At 39.3% G+C, this 16951-nt stretch overlaps 1 protein-coding gene across 6 annotated transcripts in view; it reads left to right on the forward strand.

Moving 5' to 3' along the window:
• APP (amyloid beta precursor protein) overlaps positions 1 to 16951 on the forward strand; it is a 280905-nt gene that overhangs the window by 49411 nt on the left and 214543 nt on the right. For all 6 annotated transcript variants that reach the window (XM_039480477.2, XM_039480478.2, XM_039480479.2 and 3 more), the window contains exon 2: positions 14387 to 14554. In XM_039480477.2, coding sequence (XP_039336411.1) covers positions 14387 to 14554 — 168 coding nt within the window. The remainder of the gene's footprint in view (positions 1 to 14386; positions 14555 to 16951) is intronic.

Below are 16951 nucleotides of genomic sequence, written 5' to 3' on the forward strand. Positions count from 1 at the left end.
AAAAGTCCTAGTAATAAAAAGACAACAGTATGAGACTTGGAAGCACACAGTAAAGGCTGATAAGTAAATGTTATGACACTTTGAAAGGAAATAAATCAAAGGATATAATGTAAATATCCTTTGTGCTTATCAAAAATAAGCCACTTCATGTTCTGTCCCTGCAATATTTCTGTAACTGTGCTAAAAATAGAAAGGTAAAGGTCTAAAATCATAAGTTAGTTAATGCCCTTTCCTGAAAAGTAAGGAATTCTTACTTTGGATTCTTATGTAATATACTTATTTGTAATCTCACTTATTCTGACTGCAGGTGGCCTCTTACTGTACATCCATGTGAATGTGTGTGCTTTTATGTGTACAAATGAGACATAAGAACAAAAGTAAATGTCAAATATCTGAATTCTCGTTTCAGGGAGCCTTCATGGAATAAATTCTTTTATCTACTTGCCTGTGGTCTCTTCTAATACGACTTGGGTTAATGACCTTTAAGAAATCTTTTAATAAAATAAAAAGAATTTTGTTAAAATCTTTTAATAAAATTCTTTCATTTATGCTCTTCATACTGTTCCTTGAGAAGAATCTACTCATGGCAAGGACCAGTTAGTACCATTTTATCAAATCGCAAGCTCATGGGCTTGTGATAAAACATACAAGTGCCTTAAATTTGGCATTGGTAACAGCAGGCTGACTCACTTGAAAAATGTTCGGAACTGCTCTCCTTCATGCTGGTAGGAAGTCAGACTGAAGTGACTTTCTAGAGAGCTTAACTGGGCTCTGAGCTGAACAGGTACTCAATCTTCTTACAGTTGCTCTGAGATTTTAATGCACATTGAAGGACAATATAACTTAACTGGAAAATTGGCACTTTGGTAAGGGTCTTTAACTTCATTAGTGTTTTCATACTACTTTGGTACTAGAAATTATAAAGATATTAAAGAGTATGGACAATGTGCAATGTTTGTACCAGACCCAGAAATGTATACTGACTCCCTCACTATAGCCCAGAACTGGAAATCCTACAAGACTACTCCCCATCCTAGCCTGAATTGCCTCTCTACCTATGTTGGTTTTACAATGTCCTGTAGCCTGAAAGCTGGTAGAAACTGTATAGGAAAATAGGCTTGGGATAAATTTCTGGGCTGACAAAGAATACGGCTCTACTGGGCACATTGTAGTTAAATGGTAGACCTACTACCTCTTCTGGAAGCTTGTTTTCCGTGATAGTCCCACCTGCAGCTTTCCAAAGACTTGTTCTCTTGTAGAATAATCTGTTGGTGCTCTGTTTTGCCTGTGCTCTGTGTTCCGAATGGGTTGACATTGCAATGGGTAAATGAGAAGAAATGGGAAAAATATAAGAACCAGAAACTTGTTAAGTTCGTAATTACTTGTGCATTAAGCATATTGGCGTAAGACGTAAACTCTGGAAAACTTGCTTTAGTGCTGGAAAGTACCACTGATAAAGTACAAGTTCATTTTAGTGTTGCATCCTTATTTAATGATGAATAGGATATTGCGTAAAAGATGAGGATCTGTGTATATTCACCAGGTGATGAGTGAGGTAGCATGAATAACGTGACTGCATCCTAACTGTCCAGGTATGAGGAGTGACCCCCAGGGATATAATTGCAGTTTAACTTCAACATTATGTGGGGATACTCTATTTCAGGGCAATTGTATCTAGAGCTCATACTCTTACACATACTTGGCTAGGTCTGTGCAGCAACACCCAGGTGATACTGAGGCTTTAACTTTGGGATTTGTTTGGTCCTGACTCTGCGACATGGTGAAATTTGATATGATCTCCATGCCAGTGTCAAGTGATCATCAGTCTGCTTGACCAACATGCTAGAATTCCATTTCTCATCCCACTCTCTTCTCTGCATACACACCCACCTCCCAGGGAGGTGAGAGGGCTGGGCGGGAGCTGTGGGTGGCCCACATTTGCTTTTGTTACACAGATTTCAACACATATGGCTTGACGGACTGTGATTGCACTAGCATGAGTGTTTGGTGATGAAATTTGCATGTCTTTTGCTGGGAGAAGTATAATTACAAGATTTTGTGCTCACATAGCCACATGTGAGGTATGAGCAGGAACGTGGTCTATTTAATAGCGTTAGACTGCTTTCAGATTTGAAATATTTCCTTTTAGAAATACATTAAGTATAAGCAAAATACATTTAATTTAAAAAAAGAAAACTATGCCTTTCTACAAATTGTTTATCATTTACAGAGGTCTAAAAAAATAGAAGAAAATAAGTTCACAAAATCAGTCAGATCTAAAGATTGCAGGGATTGATTACCATCTCCTTAAAAGCTTCAGTGCATGTGTTTGCAGTATCATTCTATTTGCCTCTGCTCAAGATTCTTACTTACCAGTTGCAGGAGAACCCAAAGTGTGTAGATCATAAGCCATAACTGATCCTATCTTATATAATACATTAAATATAAAATATTTATGGCCAGGCATGGTGACTGGTTCCTATAATCCCAGCACTTGACCAAGGCAGGAGGAATACTTGAGGCCAGGAATTTGAGGCCAGCCTGGTCAACAAACTGAGACCTTGTCTTTACAAAAAAAATTAGCCAGGTATGGTGGTACAGGCCTGTGCTCCCAGATACTCAGGATCTCTTGAGCCTAGGAATTTGAGGCTACAGTGAGCTGTGATCACCCTTGCACTCCAGTCTGGGCAACAGAATGAGACCCTGTCTATTAAATATATATAAAATATTTATGAAGTTCCTGGTTAGGTATGTGCTAATCTGTGCCAATTGAAGTAATTGAAATCTTTATTTTCCAAGAGCTTATGAAAAAGCCTAAGAGGAGATGGTAGATATGCAGTAAGATTAATAAAGAACAAATATGTAATATGTTGTCATGTACATAACCTGTTATCATGTTGTATATTTTATACTGGTTTATTTCTGGCATGCTAAGGGCAGTGCTGTCCAACAGCAATATAATACAGGCCACTTACAGACTTTAAAATATTCTAGCAGCCAGATTTAAAAAAGTAATTGTTGTTAATTTTAGTCATGTATTTTATTTAACCCAATTATCATGATCATAGCATGTATTAAATTTAAAAAATTATTTTTTTAACATCATAGTTTGTTTTTTTTTTTTGGAGACGGAGTTTTGCTCTTGTTACCCAGGCTGGAATGCAATGGCGCGATCTCGGCTCACCGCAACCTCCGCCTCCTGGGTTCAAGCAATTCTCCTGCCTCAGCCTCCTGAGTAGCTGGGATTACAGGCACACACCACCATGCCCAGCTAATTTTTTGTATTTTTAGTAGAGACGGGGTTTCACCTTGTTGACCAGGATGGTCTCGATCTCTCGACCTCGTGATCCACCCGCCTCAGCCTCCCAAAGTGCTGGGATTACAGGCTTGAGCCACCGCGCCCGGCCTAACATCATAGTTTTTATACTATAAAATATTTATGGCCAAGTATGGTGACTGATTCCTGTAATGCCAGCACTTTAGGAGGCCCAGGCAGGAGGATGTGCTTGAAATCCAGTGTATATTTTATACTTAAAATGTATCTGAATTGGAATAATAAATCTTCATCAAAAAATTTGTTATTTCAGGTTCATAAAATTTATGGTCAGAAAGTAGATTCACTTACCCAAGTTCTGGATATATATATATATACACACACACACATAAATATACCGCTTATAAAGTCTGTTTTTCAATAATGGGATGTTATAACAGTTTTTGAGTCTACATTTATATTAATTGTAAATAAATAACATGAAAGTCTTCTCAGTCTCACTAGCCTTGTTCCAAGGGCTCATGAGCCACAGGGGACTCATGCTTTTACCCTGTTAGATAGTACAGGTTTAAGATATTCGACCGTATACAGTTGACCCTTGAACAGTAATGGGTTGGAGTGCTAACCCCTATGCAGTCAAAAATCTGTGTATAACTTTTGATTCCCCCTCAATTTAACTTTTTTTTTTTTTTTTTTTTTTTTTTGTGAGACGGAGTTTCCCTCTTGTTACCCAGGCTGGAGTGCAATGGCGCGACCTCAGCTCACCGCAATCTCTGCCCCCTGGGTTCAGGCAATTCTCCTGCCTCAGCCTCCCGAGTAGCTGGGATTACAGGCACGCGCCACCATGCCCAGCTAATTTTTTGTATTTTTAGTAGAGACGGGGTTTCACCATGTTGACCAGGATGGTCTCGATCTCTTGACCTTGTGATCCGCCCGCCTCGGCCTCCCAAAGTGCTGGGATTACAGGCTTGAGCCACCGCGCCCGGCAACTTTATTTTTTTAAGACAGAGTCTTGCTCTGTTGCCAGGCTGCAGTGCAATAGCACAATCTCGGCTCACTGCAACCTCCGCCTCCCGGGTTCAAGTGATTCTCCTGCCTCAACCCCCCAAGTAGCTGGGACTACAGGTGCACACCACCACACTCGGCTAATTTTTATATTTTTAGTAGAGAGGGGGTTTCACCGTATTGGTCAGGCTGATCTCCAACTCCTGACCTTGTGATTCGCCCGCCTCAGCTTCCCCAAGTGCTGGAATTACAGGCATGAGCCACCACGCTCAGTCTATTATTATTATTATTATTATTATTATTATTATTATGGAATTTTGCTCTGTTGCTGGGGCTAGAGTGCATTGCCATGATCTCGGCTCACTGCAGCCTCCACCTCCTGGTTCAAGTGATTCTCTTGCCTCCTTCTCCCAAATAGCTGGGACTACAGGCATGAGCTACCACGCTTGGCTAATTATTTTTGTATTTTTAGTAGGGATGGGGTTTCACCATGTTGGTCAGGTTGGTTTTGAATTCCTGACCTCAAACAGTCCGCCTTCCTTAGCCTCTCAAAATGCTGGGATTACAGGCGTTGAGCCACCACAGTGCAGACCCTATTTTTATTTTATTTTTTACTGTTTATCTAAAAATGTTATTTTATTTGATGCAGCAGGAAATCCCCTGGTCATCTGGGGCTCTATTGATTAAGCTTCTAAGTACATTAGCTTTTTTTCATCTTCTCTTTCCTGTCCTCTAATACTTCAAAGAATTATTTGAAGCAATAAATGGGACGTTGCATGTATCTTTAAAAAAAGCAATTTGAGAAAGTTTCTACCTTCTGAAATAATGCTCTGCCTTGGTTCTATCACTTAGTGTTTTAGTTATTCCTATCAAATACATGCGTATGTTAATTTCTCTTGCCACAAAAATGCTGCAAATTTGCAAACCCACCCGAAAATTCAGTGGCTTAAAACAATTACCATTTATTATAGTCCACAAGCTCAAGGGTCAGCTGATTTTGGCTTAGCTTGGCTACATTTGATAGAAAACAGTAGAAATTTACAAATTGAATATATGTAGAGGATGTCTTATACCAAAAATGAAGAAGAATAATTGATTTTGATTTTTCTTTGTTATATTCTGTGCTAGGTGCTAATCTTTCCTAGCTGTCAGAACCAGAAGTCATACTGGAAAACCATTTATTTGTTCATATCAAATTTCTTTCAGTGAATGCCATTCAAACCACTGTCTCTCAGGAGCCCAGTTACCAAGTCCTCCACCTTGTGAGCAACATGGACTTAAATGCCCAAATCCTAGAATGAGATTTTAGCAAAGCACCAGCATTTGTGATTTGTGCAAATTGAGCTCTTAAACCATGTGTATATGTGTGTGTCTGTGTTTATTCTAGCACTTACCACTACATACCATACAGGTAGCTGTAGAGCAGGTGTATATACAGGTGTATGTGTACATAGGTAGGTATATGTCAATTGTAGAAAAACTAGAAAATATACATTATATAAGGTAAGGGTTGATTAATAGTTGGAATGTTGGGAGATTTGGACTCCTAGATTGCAAATTCAGTTGGCTGCCTTTGATTTACGGAAAGAACTAACTTTGGAGACATTTGTGTTTGCATTTCAGGAGAGATTTCTTAAAGAGGAAACTACCAAAGGTTAGTAGATATTAACATCTAGTGACTGAAATTTGAGAAACGCATATTAGACATTTAAGCTGTGGGTTTTGTTCCGGTTTTACTTGCTCTAAAATAATTTTTTAAAAATCCAGTAACAAAGACATGCAAAATAGTACTGCCGTGGGGGAAAAGTACTTGAAAATAATATTCAAGATTGCAAAATGAAAAAGCTTGGGATCTCATACCGGGAATTCCAGCTGGCTTGTTATGACAAAAACCAAGCATGTGCTTTGGAATAACACTCTTGATTAGACTCCTAGGCGGGTTTTGAGCCCTCTGATTATCTAACTAGATACAGAAGTGACTTATCTTGGTTTTTCTGAGTCAAATGAGATAATGAGCAAAGATCTTAGTAGATGCTTTGATTTTTGCCTCTATTCCTTTTTCTATCTCCATGTTCACAAGGTGAAGGCAGTATTGAGACAGTCAGAATAAGATAAAGATCTCATATACTCTCTCTCTATATTTTTCCCTTTGATGACAATATGAAACATGTCAGTAAAACTTTAAAGACAGGCCAGGCATGGTGGCTCCAGCCTGTAATCCCAGCACCTAGGGAGGACGAGGTGGGCAGATCACTTGAGGTCAGGCATGGCAACATGGCAAAAAACCCCAGGTCTACTAAAAAATACAAAGATTAGCTGGGTGTGGTGGTGCAGGCCTGTAGTCTCAGCTGCTCAGGAGGCTAAGGCAGGAGAATCGCTTGAACCTGGGAGACGGAGGTTGCAGTGAGCCAAGATCACACCACTGCACTGTGATAGAAATAGTATCACTGCAAAGCCAGGCACAGTGGCTCACAGAGGCTGAGGTGGGAGGATCACTTGAGGTTAGGAGTTCAAGACCAGCCTGGCCAACATGGTGAAACCCCATCTCTACTAAAAATACAAAAATGAGCTGGGCATGGTGGCATGTGCCTGTAATCCCAGCCACTTGGAAGTGGAGGTAGGAGAATAACTTGAACCCAGGAGGCGGGAGGTTATATTGAGCCGAGGTCCTGCCCCTGCACTTCAGCTTGGGTCACTGAGCGAGACTCTGTCTCAAAAAGCAAAACAAAACAAAAAAGCAAAACACACACAAAACTCTAAAGACAGAATTAAAGAGACAAAACTGTTTTTACATCAAAGTGACCTTGAAAAGAATGTCTTACCAGTGGAAGAGTACAACATTAGTCACAAGTATACATGGTATAGTATGTGTATGGTTTCTTACTTGTTTGTATATGTGAATTTAAAAGAAAACATTCACCTTTTTAGGACTAAATGGACATTAACTGAATTGTAAACTTTTTATTTTTTTTAAATGAATGATTGGTTCTTAACGTTGCCCAGGTTGGCCTCGAACACGTAGCCTCGCCTCCTCAAGCGCCAGGACAACTGGCCTGAGCCACCGCAGCTCCCTGTAAACTATTTTTGAGGCTAAGTTTGGTTGCTATGCGTAAGATGCTATTTTTTTGTAATTCCAGTTTTATATCCATTTACATCAGTCATAGCAGTAGATGCCACTCTTTCTGGGGCCTGCCTAAATACATGCTTCAAATGTTGGTTATCAATTTCACGAGTGGTGAATAACAAAGGCTGCTATTGATGGACCTCTGGATTTCCTAATGGGCACCAGCAACAAGCATGACTTACTTACTGCACTTGTTATGAGAGGGGAGGACTTTTGGGTCAACCTGAGAACATCTATCCTTTGAGTAGAAAGAAAGCTTGGTGTTATCAGGTTGGTGCAAAAGTAATTGTGATTTTTGCCCCAACCTAACATCAACAGAGGCCATTGAAAAACATCGAAGGAGGCTAGCTTGTCATTTGAAGCCAGATCAACAGTGACCCCAAGAAGAATAAGTTTCCAGGCAGGAAATATGTAGATTACTTCTCTGAAAGGAATTTTTTCTCCCATTCACTTTTGTGGCAAATCATTTTTAGGCTGAAACTTAAGCTCTGAAATAATTGTGCAGCCAATAGTAGCTGTGAATAGATGTGGCGACTCTCCACAAGGGTGAATAGAAACCATGTGCAGTTTCTGTCATCACATCTTATTTTTCTCTTTCACTAGCCTCTCTATTTTTGCTCACCGCAAATAAATGCACATACACAGGGGCAAAGCCTTGGAAAATTGCAATTTTCCATTTTACTTTGAGAGACAGCCTGGGCACATTAACAGAACCCTTGGCAGAATAGGTTGAATTCCCGTCTCTGTGTCTATAACCCAATGGCCTTGGATTTGTCCTTACCCTGGCGCCTTTTCCTCCCTCCTAGGGTCCACTTCTGGGATCCTAGTTTTAATTTCACTTCTCTGGTAGTGATGAAATGAGCAACTGCAGATGTTCCGCTTCCGCTGGAAATACTTTTTTGGCGTTTAAAAGAAAACTCTGCAGATGAATTATTCCCTTGAAAGGGGTTCACTCTCAGATTTTCCAGATCATGATTCTAGAAAACAGTTCTTCACATTTGACAGTGGAGAACTTAGATGTTTTAATACTAAAACTTAAAGCACTCTTAAGGGGTAAAGTTGAATTATGTGCAGGTTAAGGGAATCCTGTATTTATTGGAACCACGGATGTGATAGAAATAGTATCGCTGCAAAGCTGGGCAGAGTGGCTTACAGAGGCTGAGGTGGGAGGATCACTTGAGGTTAGGAGTTTGAGACCAGCCTGGCCAACATGGTGAAACCCCGTCTCTACTAAAAATACAAAAATGAGCTGGGCATGGTGGCACGTGCTTGTAATCTCAGCTACTTGGAGATGGAGGTGGGAGAATAACTTGAACCCCAGAGGCAGGAGGTTATATTGAGCCGAAATCCTGCCACTGCACTTTAGCCTGGGTGAGGGAGTGAGACTGTCTCTCAAAAAATAAAAATAAAATAAAATTGTGAGTATGCAAGAATCTGACTTGAAGAAGTTTGAACTGATTAAAAAATGCCAAATACTTCATTATATGAGGCCAGCTATTTAGACCAGTGAGCAGTTGGTTCAAATGCAGAAAATGAAAACAGATGGCTTTCATTAGCCAGAAACCTGAAAATGACATAAATTCACGGATACAACTAAGCTATGGATCTGTACCCTCTCCTTGCCAAGCAGGACCTCTCAGCCAGCAAAACAGAGAGCTCTTTGTTCACTTTTCCCTCCTAGTTGGGACCCTGTTGGGGAGGAACGCTGTCAAGCATGCTCTGTAAGGAATTTTGATCTCCTGGATGATAACAGAAACTTTTTGAGAAAGGGAACACCTTGTTTGAAAGGACAACAAGAGAGCTTGTTCAAGAAGGTGGCTTTGCATTTAATTAAAAATTGTAGCAACCGCAGGCATAGAGTTTCCAGGTTCACCTCTGCAGTCTGGTCCAGATTAGGTATATGTGTTTTTATACTTGTTTATGTAGTCCCCTTAGGCTCTTTTAAAGCCACTTTCTATCTAAATAGCTTTGGAAAGTCCATTTCACTTCAGTATTCAGTATTGTGGCTCAAAAATATTTTTTTTCTGGTAACAAAAATATATCTTTTTCTGTTAAGAGTTGCCTCATTTTTAAGTTTAAGATGTATATGTCTGTAGTTCACAGCACTCCGTAAACAGCCTCTTGTTTTTGAGGCAATTTGTGAATGCTTCATTGTTTTTAGCTGGTTATTTTGTTCATTGTCAGGAACACTGTTTTCCCATGGGAAAGCATCTTCAGCTTTATGATGTCAGTGGAAAGTCATTCTGTTTACAAGAATTACCTTCATATTCAGTCTCAGAAATGCATAGACCACCAATGGCCAGTTATACCAGAGTTCTCATCTTTTAGATGTTGTCTTAGGTGTTTGCAAAGTAACCTTAACTCAGAATAGTGTTACGACAGAAATAGAACTAAAATGTAGTACTTAAGTGGTTGTATTTCCCATCTACTGAGTTATTTATATTTCTTTTAGAAAAGAAAAATGTTTTAAAAAATTAGGAATAATTATCCTTAGGATGACTTTGTAACAGTATGCATTTTTACTGGCAGTGAATATCTGACTCAAAGATTTCAATTTTAAGAGTGTCCATATTAAAAGATCCTCAACAGGACCTTGTGTATGATTTATTAAGTCATTTCTTTGAGGCTTCATTCAGGGAAAGGGAGTTAACCCTTGGATGGCAATGTTAATCTCTTGTATGATCATATTTCCTTCTGGCTGAATGCCAGGGAGTGACTGTGCTTAGCAACCAGGCTTTGTTTCTTAAATGGGTTATTTGATGCAGTTGAGGATGCTGTGGGTTGTCTAGTTTTAATTAAGGGAGACAGGAATATGTAGTGAAACTGTGGAATTCTTTGCAGGTGGGCTTCAGTAAGAATAGGAAGGCTTCTGGTTCAATTAGTATCTCCTAGCTAATTGCTCTGATTTCCATGTACACACCTGGTATTGGTCTGGCAAAAAATTTTTCTTGAGAAACACAGCTTTTGTGAGTTGATGTTTATTTGTGAAGGGTCTTTTGTAAGTCAAATGTAAAAAGGTCTATACATACAACCAATTTTATAGTTTCTAATTCAACAGTTTTCCCTAATTATTGAGGATTCGAAGTTTAAATTATTAAACTCTCTCCACTTGAAGAATATAGAGCACGTTACTCGTCACAATTCTCTATATATTTATTTTTAAAGTTAATATTTAATCTCATCTGGTGGAAAACCTGAAAGAAACTGAAGCATATATTTTCTAGTCTAAACTCTGATTGTTAAAATGAAGAGAACATAAGACAAAGAAGACAAAGGGTCATCAAATCTTTTTTTTTTTTTTTTTTTTTGAGATGGAGTTTCGCTCTGTCACTGGAGTACAGTGGTGTGATCTTGGCTCACTGCAACCTCTGTCTCCTGGGTTCAATCGATTCTTCTGCCTCAGGCTCCTGAGTAGCTGGGATTACAGGCACACACCACCATGCCTGGATAATTTTTGTATTTTTAGTAGAGACAGGGTTTCACCATGTTGGCCAGGCTGGTCTCGAACTCCTGACCTTGTGATCCACCCACCTCGGCCTCCCAAAGTGTTGAGATAACAGGCAAGAGCCACAATCAATTTATTTTTTAAAAAAGTTTTAAAAATTACCACCTTTTGGTAGTCATTATACACACATATGCCAACAGATGGCATTAAACAATAAGAGAACATAAGACAGAGGATCATAATCAGTTTATTTGAAAAAAATACGTAGCACCAGGTGCGATGGCTCACACCTGTAATCACAGCACTTTGGGAGGCCAAGGTGGGCAGATCACAAGGTCAGGAGTTCCAGACCAGTCAGGCCAATATGGTGAAACCCCGTCTCTACTAAACCTATTAAAAAATTAGCTGGGCGTGGGTGGTACATGCCTGTAATCCCAACTGCTCTGGAGGCTGAGGCAGGAGAATTGCTCGAACCTGGGAAGCGGAGGTTGCAGTGAGCCAAAGTTACGCCTCTGCACTCCAGCCTTGGCGACAGAGCGAGACTCCGTCTGGAGAGGGGGTGGGGGGTTAAAAAACTACGACTTTTGGTGATAAGCATACACACATATGCCAACAGATGGCATTAAAATATCTGTAAAGTCAAGGAGCAGGGAGGATGGCAAAGTGAAGAACAGAAGAAATAAAAGGAAGGTAAGTCAATAGAGGCAAAAAATGAAGAAACATTAACTTGGTTTGTCAGGTAGGGTGGCCTGTTGTATTTTGCCGGAAGCATTCCTGGTTTTAGCATCAAATGCCTCAGCACGTGGCAGCTGACTTCCTCACAGTGAGCGATCCCTGAGGGCAATGAAGAACTGTGATGCCCTTGATGACCGTGTTTTGGCTGTTACATATCATCATGCCCTTCCTGACCTTTCTGGTAGCAAAGGTTTGTTTTTAAAAGAGTTGCAGCGTTTTTAAGTCTAATATGTACGTCTTTGGAAGTTACACCGTCATCATTTCTGCTGTACCCCCATTTGTTGCACAGACAAACCCTGATACATTGTGGGATTGTCCAGGGTCCATCAACAGCAGGAGGCAGGGACTCCTTGGGGGCCTTCTTGGAGGCTGGCTGCCATGGGGAGAGAAATTGTCAGTTAAATGCTCCTTTTGAGGAGGAAATGGAATCAAGGGCAAGGTCAGGCAAGGTGGCTCATGCCTGTAATCCCAGCCCTTTGGGAGGCTGAGGTGGGCAGATCATGAGGTCAAGAGTTCGAGACCAGCCTGACCAACATGGTGAAACTCTGTCTCTACTAAAAATGCAACAGAATTAACCGGGTGTGGTGGCATGTGCCTGTAATCCCAGCTACTTGGGAGGCTAAGGCAGGGGAATTGCTTGAACCACGGAGGTGGAGGTTGCAGTGTCAAGCCTTGGGTGACAGAGTAAGACTCTGTCTCAAAAATAAATAAATAAAATAAAATAAAATGAAAACGATAGTACACCACTTTCCTTAGACATTGTAATAAACAGATTGTGGATAAACAGAGGTACGGAGAGAGTTAGAGGTAGAGAGGAGGAGATTAAGTCAACAAAATATATTTACCAGCTATGGTAAAGGCTCATTAGTGTCTCCCTACACTTAGGGATAAGGTAGCAACATGCTGCCAAGACTGGAAATCTTTAGGACAGGAATGAATTCGGAAGGTGAACAGAATAAAGTACTGTGGGAACAGTGGTGTTCCATGAGTGGATTGCACGTTCCTTACGGGCAGGACCCTCCATAGCATCTAATATAGGGTCTTATCCACAGGTATCTGATTATTATTTGACTTTCTTTAACATTTTTGCAATATTATTGTGTGTACTACTTATTTCAGTATGATTGGCAACATTTGCATTTTGATTTCTAAGATCAAGAGAATTTCCTCTTATCCCTCAGGAAGGCTGTGAAATTTAAATTTATAGAGCATTCTACTTAGCCTGCTGTTTTGCATCTATCAGAGAATGAGACCCCCAGTTTCATGGAAATCACAGGAGTGGCAAGGGGCTCTCAGATGGAGGAGTTGGGGGGTCCCAGCTATTTCTGCAGAGGATTTAGATATCTTGGCATCTGCTGCTTTTACTTAACCATCTGGCAGAATGGAAAGGCAGAATTTTGTTAAATATTGGAAAAGTTACTTGAAAACGTGGTTCTAGAGGTTTTGCCAGCAGCTTTCACACTCATGACTTGGTTCAGTGTAAGGACCTGTGTGTGTGTTTTTTGTTGTTGTTGTAAGGACTTAAGTCCTTTGTTGTGTTTGGATGAAATATGTGCAAAAATAGCTAAAATGGCCAGATATGTCTTATTTTACATTTATATGGGAAAAAATGTTGCAAACGATTTCATTATTTCAACTGAAATTCCTCAGTGCAATTTTAGTTGGTGTTTTTCCTCCTGTGGACAGTTTTTAGGAGTGATACAAGTTATCATGAAATCACCCAGTTTTTGAGTGTGTGAATGAATGGCTTCTGTTGGAAGTTAATTTTTCTTGGCATGGATGGGTCACATTTCCCCAGCAGCTGGCTTTAACAAGGGAGGGCCTATCATGATTAATATGCCTTCTGATTCCTTGATTTAAATAACACCTTTATTCCTGTGGATATACTTTTCATCTCCTGCCAGTATTTTTTTCTTTTTGAGATACCAGAACCTATTAAATGACATAGTACAGCTATTTCAGGACTTCCATTTTCTCTTTTAAAAATAGTTTTGTAAAGGTAATACCTGTTCACAGAAGGCACCCTTTTTCATGAAGTTATTTTTGTGAAATGGTATATTGCCTGCAATGGTAATGCCCTTACTCACTACTCAGCAGGTACTGTGCAGAGCTCCCGATGAGAAATTGTTGGCTCCTTGCAGATGATTGGGAGAGGAGACACCAGTACCCTTAGCAGACTTCTGAAGAGCTGAGAGAGTGATAACCGGAAAATATTCTGGGGAAAACCAGGTGGAATTGCCAGCATATTAATTTATATTTGGGGATGGCGAATTCTACGGTGAATTTTTCTGTTCAGAATCTTACTGCATTTACTTGCTAACTAACAATGCCATGCTCTCAGTCCTGAGAGGTGGCACACAATATTACTTTCAGGCCTGGTCACCAGGCAGGGCCTGGCAGGCATTGTGCTCTGTGTGAGTCAGTTGGAGTTTATTATGAGAATGTGGTAGCCTCCACAGTTATTATATTTATTTTAGAAAAACGTCTTATTTGTTGTCAGAACCTTTCAGCAGGTACCACAAAATCTGATATGGGAAAATGTATAAATTTTTCATGCATAAATCCCTTTCAGTATTGGTAATTTCCTTCTCTATTTTAGTGTAAAAGAAAGCACTATCTTATAGGTAGCTAGAAATGTCTGTGGCATATATGATACTTCATCTAAAGGAGTGCTGAAGACAGGGCTGATTCCTAATTCAGAATTAGCCAGAAGAGAACTCTTTTTGATACTTGGCCCTGTGCTTCTCTCCACCTCTGCTTTGGAGTGATGGATTCTATAACTAACTGAACCTTCTTCTTTCAGGTACCCACTGATGGCAATGCTGGCCTGCTGGCTGAACCCCAGATTGCCATGTTCTGTGGCAGACTGAACATGCACATGAATGTGCAGAATGGGAAGTGGGAGTCAGATCCATCAGGAACCAAAACCTGCATTGATACCAAGGAAGGCATCCTGCAGTACTGCCAAGAAGTAAGTCCTGGCTGGTGGCCAGTAGTTCACATTGGATCACATGCATTCCTTTTTGAAAAATTTAACTTCTCATATTTTGCATCAGTTTTTTAACCCTTACAGTAAAAATCTTGATTCCTGATGATTGACCATATTATTAACATAGGTATTTGTATTAGCCTATGATATACCTATAAATGCTTCTAAAATTATGATGTCATATTATGACCATCACTAAACAGTAAAGTTTAGGATGTCTCAGCACATATTTCTTTTTTCTCACTCTGTCGCCGAGGTTGACATGCAGTGGCATGATTACAGCTTAGTGCAGCCCTGACCGCCTGGGCTCCCGTGACCCTCCCATCTCAGCCTCCCAAGTAGCGGAACTATAGGTGCATGCCACCAGGCCTGACTGATTTTTTTAATTTTTAGCAGAGATGGGGGTCTCCTTTTATTGGCCTGGCTGGTCTGGAACTCCTGGGCTCAAATGATCCTCTGCCTCGACTTCCCAAAGTGCTGAGATTACAGGCATGAGCCACCATGCCCAGCCCTCCACACTTCCTTTTATCTTTAGTATATATCTCACCATGGCTCTACAGTCAAGGTCTTAGGGTTAAAAGTGCTAGAATTATTTTTTTTTCTCCTACCAGCTTGATATATTTTACTTCATTTATATCTGTTTGTATTCTATTCGATTTTAGTTTTTTCCTCCCTTATTAATTTTACGTTTTGACTATCTTGTTCCTTAAAATGTTATATTCAGAAAGCTCACTTTTCACCCATTCTGTATTGATAAACATTTTCATTGTTCCCGATTCATTTTTTTGGCAAAAGAAAATACACATTTTTACTTCTTGTACAAAAAAAAAAGTGAAAAGTGCACTGTTCTGCACTTTACTTTTTTAAACTTAACTTTATATCCTAGAAATCATGCCCTCCCAGTTTTTGGAGATCTTCAGTTTTGTTTAATTCTTTGTAGTCTTTTTGCTGTTACTATACAAGCTGCTCCTTTCTTGTTCAATTTAAAATAGCTGGAGTTCCAAGCATTTTATCTCACACTTCTTAGATAGTTTATCTCTTCTAGGACATGTGACTGCATCTTAAGAACATTGGAAGTAATTAGTCTTATGCTTGTTGGCAAAGCAAAATTCTTGACACTCATTATAAACAGCAGATAGCCTGGCAACATTTTCTTTTGTTCTAATCCTGTTTGTACTAGAAATTTTTCTTTAGCCTACTTGGATAATGAATGTTTGTTGTTTAATTAACATTACTATTACTATTAAAATCTTTTAAATTTTAAATTATAAATTCTAAAATTATTAAAAGGTCTCATTTGTTTTAATAGCACTCTGTTTAAAGGACAATCTCTGATTAAAAGCAAAAGCATTTATAACATCACAATATATTACATATTAAGTAATTTTTATCTTGAAAGGAGTATGAACCATGATGTGAAGTGATGAATAGTGGAAATCACTAATACTGAAGTTCAGTAGATGTATTTTTACAAGAACATTCTGTGTGCTGATTTACTAAGTATGGGTTATAATAAGTTATAATAAGTTATAATAAATAAGTTATAATATATAATTATATATTATATAATTATATAATATAATACAAATAAGTTATAATAAATCAGCTTTTGCCTGGTTATGACTTTTATGAAGTATCCATTTTAGAAATAATACTCACATTCTGTTAGAGTTCTTGTAGTACAGTTTTGTAGATAAGTTATAAATTTTATAAATCAGTACTCTGCGCCTACTTACATGTTTTTGATACCATTTTATTTTTTGGATATATGCATACTGATGATGTATTCTAAGTATTAAATCAACTTTTTTTAAAGGCTAGAATTAAAATTTAGTTTATAACATTAACCAAATTGTCCTTTTCTGGTGAATCAACTGTTTTGGTACACGTCTCATAGTTTGCATCTGAGTTTTACCTCCCTTAGTTTCACGTATGAGTAACCAGATGTTTTCACATTTGTATGGTAGCCATGCAAAAGTTACTCTTCCTGACCCCAGGAGCATCCCTCTTTCCCGTTTCCCATAGAGATCCTACTAATAATGCCTGATTAGCTTTACTTTCTGTTTTAGCCTATCGTTTGTCCCAAGGTGTATTAGTCTGTTCTCTGGTTGCTATAATAAACTACCTGAGACTGGGTAGTTTATAAAGAAAAGAGGTTTAATTGGTTCACAGTTCCAAAGACTATACAGGAAGCATGGCTGGGGAGGCCACAGGAAGCTTACAACCATGGCAGAAGGTGAAGGGGAAGCAGACACATCTTCACATGGCAGGAGCAAGGAAGAGAAAGCGTACGAAGGGAGAGGTGCTACACACTTTGAAGCAACCAGATCTCATGAGGACACCATCATGACACAGCACTGGAGGGAAGGTGCTTACCTA

The sequence above is a fragment of the Saimiri boliviensis genome, chromosome 18 (genome assembly GCF_048565385.1).
Source record: "Saimiri boliviensis isolate mSaiBol1 chromosome 18, mSaiBol1.pri, whole genome shotgun sequence".
NCBI lineage: Eukaryota > Metazoa > Chordata > Mammalia > Primates > Cebidae > Saimiri > Saimiri boliviensis.